The sequence below is a fragment of the Ictalurus furcatus genome, chromosome 7 (genome assembly GCF_023375685.1).
Source record: "Ictalurus furcatus strain D&B chromosome 7, Billie_1.0, whole genome shotgun sequence".
Taxonomy (NCBI): domain Eukaryota; kingdom Metazoa; phylum Chordata; class Actinopteri; order Siluriformes; family Ictaluridae; genus Ictalurus; species Ictalurus furcatus.
In genome coordinates this window covers 13,663,206-13,673,732 of record NC_071261.1, presented here as the reverse complement: position 1 = coordinate 13,673,732, position 10,527 = coordinate 13,663,206, and the positions used below count along the sequence as shown (strand labels likewise).

Sequence of the window (10,527 nt, the reverse complement as noted above, 5' to 3'; positions counted from 1 at the left end):
TACTAAGAATCTCATCACTTTATTTGCTTCTACTTCCAGTTTAGGTAAACAGTAGTGTAACTGCTGACACACACAAACACACACACACACAGTGACACATCCAGAACCACATTCTGTATTACACTTGTTAACTCTTTATTACTTTATAAATGATTTTATGAGTTTCAAATGGAGTCACACCTTCACTTTCTATAAATACAGTGTCATTAATGTCCAAAATAGTGGATACACAAAGAGAGAAAGAGAGAGAGAGACAGGCAAGGAGACAATACAGACAGAGAGATAGATAAAGAGACAGACAGACAGATAAAGGACAAAAACATCCCGTATTGTTTTTAACATCAGCTTCTAACTACACTGTTAAACATAAAGGTTTCAGAAAACATTCTTGAGAATGAGGCCATAAAAGAGCCATTTTGGTTTCTCTAAAGAACCTTCTGTTCCACACTTCTATTCTTCCTGTTGTTGTCACAGTAAACCGAATAAACATTTTCCACCACAAATATCTTTCAGGATTAAGATAATATTTTTGACGACAATTTCTTTTAGCTCTCTGTTGCATCAACAAAGATCCAAGTTCCATCAATCAAAAGGTTCTTTAGCTTCTAACTCTAGAAAGCTGTCTGCAGGCTCTGTGTGGATGATAACAAAGACACCCGTCGCTCTAAAGAACCTTTCTTTTAGACACATTCGAGCAGTGTCACGTGTGTCCTTCTCAATACAGTGTCGCATGTGTCTTTCTTTGCTTCCTAAAGAGATTCTACTTAGACATAGAACTCTGTCTGAAAGAGAAATCCAGGGAAACCTTTCAGGGGTTCCTCAGAGGGACAAACCTTGTAAATAATTCTCTAGTTCTGGAAGTTTTGAGTAACATGATGGACCAAACTGTCACACAAAGATCTAAATGGTAGAGCAAGCCTCACACTGAACATCTCTCTCTCTCTCTTTGCTGGTTCAGGTGATCTGGAGAGTGTTTGTGAGACAGTATGATGAGTTGTTTTTTAAAAGTGCAGCTTATCTAGTCTCAGTGGTGTGGCATATGTGCTGAATAAACACGTCATGGTGATGAATGACAACTCTGAAGGACCTGAGTGTGAAGAAGATGAGGCTCATGTTTCTCTCTCTCTCTCTCTTCACCTTTAGGATGTTCCAGAAGAGGAAATGAGGAGGGAACCCCCCTCAGGCTCTCTCTTATTACACACACACACACACACACACACACACACACACACACACACACACACAGTAAGAGCCTCCTCCAAACCCAAGTCTAGTTTAAAAGGCCACTGCACACTGTGTTTATTCTGCACAGAGACACAGAGGGTAAACCAGTGTGTTAATAAAGAGGTGTGTTAGATCTGGGCGTATCATGTGTGTGAGTAAAGCTCTGTTCCTCATCTGGATTTTCTCGCTTCTCAGCAGGAACGGATTGGGTTATAACTATGAGGATTTTTTAGCTTTCTCCTATAATGACATCACAGATGGAGATCAGCAGGAGAGTGAGTCAGAATTTACTCTGTGTTTTACTTCAGCAGTAACAGACATTGAGCCTTGTATATTGTTTAGTGAATAATAATTTCTGTAAACGGAATAAATGAGAATTATTCAGTGATGTTAAAAATAAACTATGTGTTATTATGAATCAATGATGTAGAGACAGACAGATAGATAGATAAACAGACAGATACAGTACATCTGGAAAGTATTCACAGCACTTCACTTTTTCCACATTTTGTAATGTGATAGCCTCATTCCAATATGTATTAAATTCATTATTTTCCTCAAAATTCTACAAACAATACCCCATAATGACAACTTGAAAGAAGTTTGTTTGAAATCTTTGCAAATTTATTAAAAATAAAAAACAAAAAAAGCACATTTACATAAGTATTCACAGCTTTTGCCATGACACTTAAAATTGAACTCAGGTGCATCCTGTTTCCACTGATCATCCTTGAGATGTTTCTACAACTTGATTGGAGTCCACCTGTGGTAAATTCAGTTGATTGGACATGATTTGGAAAGGCACACACCTGTCTATATAAGGTCCCACAGTCAATAATGCATGTCAGAGCACAAGCCAAGCCATGAAATCCAAGGAATTGTCTGTAGATCTCCGAGATAGGATTGTATTGAGGCACAGATCTGGGGAAGGGTACAGAAACAGTTCTGCAGCATTGAAGGTCCCAATGAGCACAGTGCCCTCCATCATCCATAAATAGAAGAAGTCTGGAACCAGCAGGACTCTTCCTAGAGCTGGCCGCCCGGCCAAACTGAGCGATCGGGGGAGAAGGGCCTTAGTCGGGGACGTGACCAAAAACCCTATGGTCACTCGGACAGAGCTCCAGTGTGTCTCTGTGGAGAGAGGAGAACCTTCCAGAAGAACAACCATCTCTGCAGAACTCCATCAATCAGGCCTGAATGGTAGAGTGGCCAGATGGAAGCCACTCCTCAGTAAAAGGCACATGACAACCCGCCTGGAGTTTGCCAAAAGGCCCCTGAAGGACTCTCAGACCGAAGAATGAACAAAGATTGAACTCTTTGGCCTGAATGGCAAGCGTCATGTCTGGAGGAAACCAGGCACCAGTCATCACCTGGCCAATGCCATCCCTACAGTGAAGCATGGTGGTGGAAGCATCACGCTGTGGGGATGTTTTTCAGTGGCAGGAACTGGGAGACTAGTCAGGATCGAGGAAAAGATGAATGCAGCAATGTACAGAGACATCCTTGATGAAAACCTGCTCCAGAGCGCTCTGGACCTCAGACTGGGGTGAAGGTTTATCTTCCAACAGGACAACGACCCTAAGCACACAGCCAAGATAACAAAGGAGTGGCTACAGGACAACTCTGTGAATGTCCTTGAGTGGCCCAGCCAGAGCCCAGACTTGAACCCGATTGAACATCTCTGGAGAGATCTGAAAATGGCTGTGCACCGATGCTCCCCATCCAACCTGATGGAGCTTGAGAGGTCCTGCAAAGAAGAATGGGAGAAACTGCCCAAAAATAGGTGTGCCAAGCTTGTAGCATCATTCTCAAAAAGACTTGAGGCTGTAATTGGTGCCAAAGGTGCTTCAACAAAGTATTGAGCAAAGGCTGTGAATACTTATGTAAATGTGCCTTTTTTGTTTTTTATTTTTAGTAAATTTGCAAAGATCTCAAACAAACTTCTTTCCCGTTGTCATTATGGGGTATTGTTTGTAGAATTTTGAGGAAAATAATGAATTTAATCCATTTTGGAATAAGGCTGTAAGATAACAAAATGTGGGAAAAGTGAAGCGCTGTGAATACTTTCCAGATGCACTGTAGATAGACGGCTAGACAGATAAACAGATATACATTTAGATCTACAAACAGAGAGACAGATATATGTATGATACTGCAAAACCAATTCACAAATTCCAAAACAACATGGTTGACAGCCATCACGTGGGAGCACACGAGGAATGTGTGTGTGAAACAGAAGACCTCCAGAACGTTCAAAAGTCAGAGATGAACAGTGTAGGACATCGGGTGTAAATAATAAAGTGTGTGTGTGTGTGTGTGTCAGTAACACTCCTGATCGTCATTTGTTTCCCAGCGGAAGCTTCCCCTTGTCCCTGTGATGGTGAAGAGCGATTACGTTGGGAGAAGATTTTCATCATGATGGAGGACTCACACGTGATGCAGAAGATTCTCCTCCAGGCCAATGAGGAGTTGAAGATGGAGATCTCCTCACTGAGAAACCACATCCAGAAGATCTCCCGTGACATCTCCACTTCCTGTCTCAGAGTCATGGAGGAGACCTGCAGGTCCATGAACGTGCAGCAGAACCTCAGAGCGTACCAGAACACAACCCGGCTAACGCGAGATGTCCAGCAGAACGTTACTGTACAGCAACTGGAGGAGACGGAGGAGGTGAAGAAGAGAGAGGACATGAACGAGTTGAAGAACGTGGAGATGACAGAGATGGACAAATCTGAGAAGATGGAGGAGAGTGACAAATGGTGGAGATGGACAAAATGGAGATTTTGGAGATGATGAAGAACTCAGAATGAAAGATGACTGGAGTGATAATTGTGATTAAATCTATATGTGTTTCTCTTTGTTCATGTGCATGTGCCTGCCATGTTTACTGTATTTCTCTGAGGAGCTTCACCACGCTGTTCCTCATAAGAAGCTTCACGGTGACTCAAAGGCATTTAGACGTGATGATGATTTCAGGCTTTATAAAACAACTATATCATTTCCAACATTATCATTTTCCTTGTGTTTTATTTTCACTATGAGTTTTGTTCCTACCATTATATTTAAAGTCGAGTGTATCTCCTTGAGTTTGCACCTCCTCAGGATAAAATGGGGGAAAAAAAGGTTTTTAACCAAAACATTAATTTTCTGGAGACTGAGCAGGTCTGAGTCTGAGTTCATTGCTTTGTGTTTTTTCTCTTTCAGTATAGTGCAGATTGTTCATTTGTTCCAGAATTCATTAGAAGTCCATTTTGTGAGGGAATAAAAATTAGTTTCCAGTTGTTGTTGAGTGGAAAGAGTAACTTCACCCATCTCCGCCTTCATCATTAAATACAGTTAAAACAGTGAAACCCAAACAGAGACATTAACTAAAGTGGTTTAAAACCACACCAAAGCACTTTGATTACACAATAAAGAAAAACAGCTCCACTGGAAAATACTATTTATAGATTCATAGATGAACTCATGTTAATCTCCACCCGCGCCATGCTGCACCATACAGAGAAACGGGATCACATCAGACCCTTCTCACACCTGGAGATTATTTAACACTGTCTGCTTGTGATCGGATTTAATACCAGGTTTGAACTTTAAACTAAATGTTCCAGAAAAAAATTCCTCATGTATATAATTGTTTCCTCAAGTGTTTTATTCCTCTTATACCACAGCAATTTACCAACCTTTCCCATTTTTATTTACTGATGAATGACACAGTGCTGTTTATACTGTTTATACGGGGCTAGTTTCCTGTGATTTGCACTATTGTCCGAAATTAACCAATATGGTTTAGATTGATGTGCTTGACCACAGTAACAACTCATTCACGGTGGACGCTCCACGCGAACGTGTGTAAATGTTGATCTGATTATTTCCATAATTGATGTAACTTGTATGGAAGGAGTCTCCCGTGTCAGCGCTTTGTAACAGTCAGAGGCTGTAACTTTAAGTTTTCCCACATCTCCAGGACAGAGGAGTTTAGGCTTCTTTTCAGTTTTTCGTTTTGTTCGAGAGAATAACAATAGGCTGGTGAGGGAACGACTGTTTATAGCTGCTATAGCATCAGTCAGAACATGAACTAACTTGTTTCACAAACATTAAATGCAACAATAATCGGATAAAAAGTATGACATGTCCTGCTTTAATAAATAGAAAATTGTAATCGTTGACAAATTGCTGTGGTGGAAGAGGAATAATACACTTGGTGTTATAGGAAAGTAATGAACTTTGGGGTATTCAGGAGTGGTGATGTACGATAAAGTATTGTGTTCCTCTGTGCTCCGAAGTACACAGAGGGGAGATTCATTTTCTCAGTAATTGTTGGTGGTGATTTTCACTTCAGATTGTTGTGAAGATGAGCACTTTACTTTGATAAACGTTGATGTCAATCAAATAAAGGGGCGGGGCTTAAACGCAAACTACAGTAATTCTACACAAAGCAGCTGTTTGTTAAGTGTATATGAATGGGGGGAGGGGGGAAAGTCATAAAATACTAAAGTATCACAAAGTATAAAGTCATTAAGAATATTTTGGGTAGAATTTCTTTTTAAAACGGCCTCAGATTCCTTTAATATAGTTAATTTTGTCTACTTTAAGTCCAAAATACTCAAAATAAAGAAGTGTAAAGGATAATCGTGAGGTTTATAAATCTATAAATTCACATTTCTGTTACTTTTCTTGCTCCTGACAGATGAAAAACGCAGTAAATTTGGTGAGAACTTCAGCAGTTTAAATCCTAAAGCCGCTCAGCTCTGTTCAGGCTGCACTACTGAAGTCTTCCAGGCAGCAGGGAAGGGGCCTGGAATATTGTCTCCTGATTGGTTGCCGGGCGGAAGTCGTCACCACATACGCAGCTCGAGCAGAACTCTTCCGCCTTCTGAACGGAGAAACTAGCGACTCTATGAGCGGAGTTAGCGGCCGGAGGGGCGGATAGCGCTGTTTAATCTCAGCCTGGTTTTATAACTGAGACATTTTAAAAGGTATTTATCGGTGTTGGTGTAGGATTGGGTTCTTTTGTGGTCCAGAACGTCGCCATTTCCGTTTGATTTAGATGGACGCTGGCTGAGAAATGCTAACGCTAGTTTCGCTCACCGTCTGTGACCTGCTCTGCACTTTCCAGCTTTTTTACTTATTATAATATTAATTAATGTTAATTTTCTGCTTTATTACTAACATATTGGACTGTAATGAAGATTAAGATTTTTAGATATTCTTCCGTGTGCTACAAAATGAAGCTATCATTGCTAACGAAGGAGCGCTTTATTATTGAAACGGCTGTTATAGTGACTGTAAGAAGTTTGTAACATGTTTATTAGAGATTTATTACAGGTCTGATCTCGTAGGCTTGGGCAGTGTTTAGTGTTTACTTTTCCTCTGCTGGATATTTGAGTGTTTTGTTCATCTGTAACACACCCATATTAACCTCAGGAAGAGAGAGAGAGAGAGAGAGAGAGAGAGAGAGTGTGTGTGTGTGTGTGTGTGTGTGTGTGTGTGTGTGAGAGAGAGAGAGAGAGAGAACTGGATCAGGTGTGTACACTGAACTCGTATACAGCAGATGGAATGAATTGAGAAGAGAGGAGTGTGTCTGAATTAATGCCGTCATTCTATCCTGAAATGTCAGAACTGATCCAGCTGCAGGATTCCCGGAGTCGGGGTGTTCCTGGTCTTCTGCTGTTCCTGGAGTTGTAGTCGTGGTGTTCTCCAAATCACGTTCCTTCACCGCTTCTTCCAGTTCCACTTAGCTTTCCCTCCCATGCGGTTGATGTATTGAGGATGACAATGGAAGAGATGAAGAATGAAGCTGAGATGAGTTCCATGGTCTCGATGACGTTGTATGCCGTCATGTATCCCGTCTTCAACGAGGTAATCTCGCCACAAAGTCCAGCTCCTGTAATTTATAGCCTGATGAGGTGATTATTCACTTTACAGCAGCTGTGTGATGAAATGATGTATGTGATGCTGATTAACGCTTTCCTGTGTGTGTGTGTGTGTGTGTGTGTGTGTGTGTGTGTGTGTGGGCTTTCTGACACAGCTGGAGAGAATAAACCTGTCAGCGGCTCAGACTCTCCGTGCAGCGTTTATTAAAGTACGTTTGCTCACACCTGGACATTTAAATCAGACGGGTCACCTTTACTTCTTTACTAACGTCACTAAGCAGGAAGTGTGATCAAATTAACACTTAGGCTATGGTTATGGAGAAAGGGATTTCTTTTTTATAAATTACACGTAGAACCGAGCTGTGCTTAATGTGAAATTAGGGCACATCTTATGCAAATTATATATATATATATATATATATATATATATATATATATATATATATATAAAACTGGTCCTTGTAAAAATTGGGTCTTGTAAAATTAGGTCTGGTGTAAACAAGTTCATTCTATTAGATTGCTGCATGTTTAGGGTGTATTTATTGTAAATTGGATGAAAAGCCAGGGTGTGTTTTATGCAAATTGGATGAAAAGCCAGGGTGTGTTTTATGTAAATTAGATGAAAAGCCTTTGTTGGTTGTTTTATGTAAATTGGATGTAGAATCAGGTGTGTTTTATGTAAATTAGATATAAAGACAGGGTATGTTTATGTAAATGAGCTGTAATGGTTGGGTAAGTAATGGAAGGTTTAGGCCACACCCTCTTGTTTTACGCTGAAGTTTTCCATGTGATGACGATGGTGTGCTGTCAGAGCTGAGTGCATGATTAAATCTATGGGTTTATTAGCTCTAGTTATAGATATATATTTTTTGTTAAGGCAGAGAAGGAGAACCCGGGTCTCACTCAGGACATCATCATGAAGATCCTGGAGAAGAAAAACGTGGAGATTAATTTCACAGAGTCATTACTGCGCATGGCTGCGGACGATGTTGAAGGTACGATTGTATTCTTCGCGCAGTAAGAAATGTGTTTAATGTAAAATTAGATGGTGGTTTATGTAAATGGTGTCTGTAGATCAGTTTCATGTATATGATATGCGTGTTGCATGATTAACACCAATCAGTTATTAACTGACGTGTGTATGATGGTCAGTTAGGGGTGGGTTATGTAAGTGATATGCTTCTGAATATAAATTAGGGTGTGTTGGTTAAATAATGGTGTGTGTAAGGGGTATTGTTTCTTTACTCTGTGTGTTTGTGTTTTCCCAGAGTATCTGATCGAGAGGCCGGAGCAGGAGTTTCAGGATCTGAATGAAAAAGCCAGAGCGCTGAAGCAGATCCTGAGTAAAATTCCAGACGAGATAAATGACAGAGTTCGCTTCCTCCAGACTATAAAGTAAGACGCACACACACCACACTCCTCTTCCTCCTCCACTTCCTGTCCTCATGTCCTCGCTTGCTGTCAGCTGCAGCAGCGTTACCGTAAACCCCCTGACACGGGGGCATGAAACATAATCTCAGTCTTACCATCTCACTCCGCATGCCCCTGTACACTGTACAGCTTTCATTTAAAATAATATTTCATCCTGATTTCTGTCTGTGACTTTCACAGAGACATCGCCAGTGCCATAAAGGAGCTGCTGGACACCGTCAACAACGTCTTCAAGAAATACCACTATCAGAACCGCAGGGTGGGACACACACACACGTTAACATTAGTGTAATGTTACCTTTAGATTAAGAATATGTAACGTTAACATAAACGTCGGATTAAAGTAGGATTAACGAAAATGTAAATGTCCGCCATTTTGTAAAAGGAAAGAGAATGCAGTGGTGCTTTCTGTAAAGTCCACAAGTCTGCAATAATCCCGTATGAAATGTCCAGCGAGAAAAAAGCTAATGCTGATATATCCTATTAACCCACGCTAGACTAATCTAACACGCGCGTAACCCAACGCTAGACTAATCTAACACGTGCGTAACCCAACGCTAGACTAATCTAACACGCGCATAACCCAACGCTAGACTAATCTAACACGCGCGTAACCCAACACTAGACTAATCTAACACATGCGTTACCCATCGCTAGACTAATCTAACACGCACTTAACCTCAGTGTGTTTTTTTTCACATTCATTTCAAGATTAAGGCACTATTACTGTAAGATTAACATATTAGTGTAAAATGAATCTAAGATCAGAGTGAGGTGCCTTAATCCCAGTCAGTGAGGACCTGGACTTTATTTTCCTCTTGGTCGTGGATGTAGAGATCCAATCTGAAGCAGTCTAAAACATGGTTAAGGGGTTAATGTGATCACAGAGCATCGGACGTGCAGCTTTTTATTTATTTATTTGTTTGTTTGTTTGTTTGCTTACAGGCTCTTGAACACCAAAAGAAGGAATTTGTGAAATACTCTAAAAGTTTCAGCGACACACTGAAGACCTACTTCAAAGATGGAAAGTAAGTGATGAGTTGTGATGACTTTCAATGAAGTGTGATTCAGTCCTTCTGACAGAATCGCGAAGGTGAACGAATCAGTGAATCATCTGCAAACTCAAACACTGCGACCAAGAGTCACTCCTCTACTGTTCAGTGAATCAACTGAGTCAGTGATTGTTTTGGGCACCAGCCATGATTTGCTCTGTTCTTGTTCAGTGAGTCAATTGAGTTAGTGAATCTTTTGGACACAGCAGAGATTCGCTCTGTTAAATGAGTTAAATGAGTCCCGTTTTGTCCGAGCTAGGGATTTCCAGAGTGCGTTTTTGTTAGCTTGGTGCTAATATTACTGAAAATATGTCTTATCTAGCATTATTGTCGAATCTGTGAATAATAATTAGAATAACGTTTACAGTTCTTCTTCTTCTTCTTCTTATTATTATTATTATTAATGAGTTTTGTGTGTTTTTTGACCCTCAGAGCAATAAACGTGTTCATTAGTGCCAACCGGCTGATTCACCAAACCAACCTGATCCTGCAGACCTTCAAAACCGTCGCCTAGGGAACCGAGAGAGCGTGTGAGAGAGAGAGTGAGAGAGCGAGAGAGAGGATGAGTGTGAGAGTTTATGGGAAATTCCTGTTATAATGTAATATACAAAAGTCTTTTTTTTCTTTCATCTTTTTGTCTTTTTCCCTTTTTCCTCTTTTTAAAAGTGTAATTTATAAAATGGAGGAAACTAATAAAAGAAATAATAAACATCCTGTGTGTCTCAGTGCGGTTTATAACACTTGCTCGTGTGTAATGAACATTAGCGTTAAACTGATTCACACACTCTGTTTACTTACACACTCCTATCAGCTTGCTAACTCACGGGCTTGGTAGGCTACCTTGCATATAAATAACTGGTTTGCCACTTAACTAGTATGCTACAAGCTACCAGAATAAAGTAACAGATGATTGGCTTGCTTTCTTGCTAATTAGCTGGTTACCATGG

The 10,527-nt window shown here is 40.4% G+C and overlaps 1 protein-coding gene across 2 annotated transcripts; it reads left to right on the top strand.

The window, feature by feature from the left end:
• Window positions 1–6,043: 6,043 nt before the first annotated feature.
• On the top strand, window positions 6,044–10,294 carry pdcd10b (programmed cell death 10b). 2 transcript variants are annotated; one of them, XM_053628702.1, is made up of 8 exons: window positions 6,044–6,200; window positions 6,842–7,083; window positions 7,253–7,306; window positions 7,975–8,092; window positions 8,366–8,492; window positions 8,709–8,787; window positions 9,474–9,556; window positions 10,013–10,294. In XM_053628702.1, exons 2-8 carry the CDS (start codon window positions 6,994–6,996, stop codon window positions 10,092–10,094), a joined length of 633 nt encoding a protein of 210 aa, XP_053484677.1. In that variant the 5' UTR covers window positions 6,044–6,200; window positions 6,842–6,993; the 3' UTR covers window positions 10,095–10,294. The 2 variants fall into 2 exon arrangements, with proteins under 2 accessions (XP_053484677.1, XP_053484679.1); XM_053628704.1 differs by having other exon boundaries at window positions 6,077–6,200; window positions 6,853–7,083.
• The last annotated feature ends 233 nt before the right edge of the window (window positions 10,295–10,527 follow it).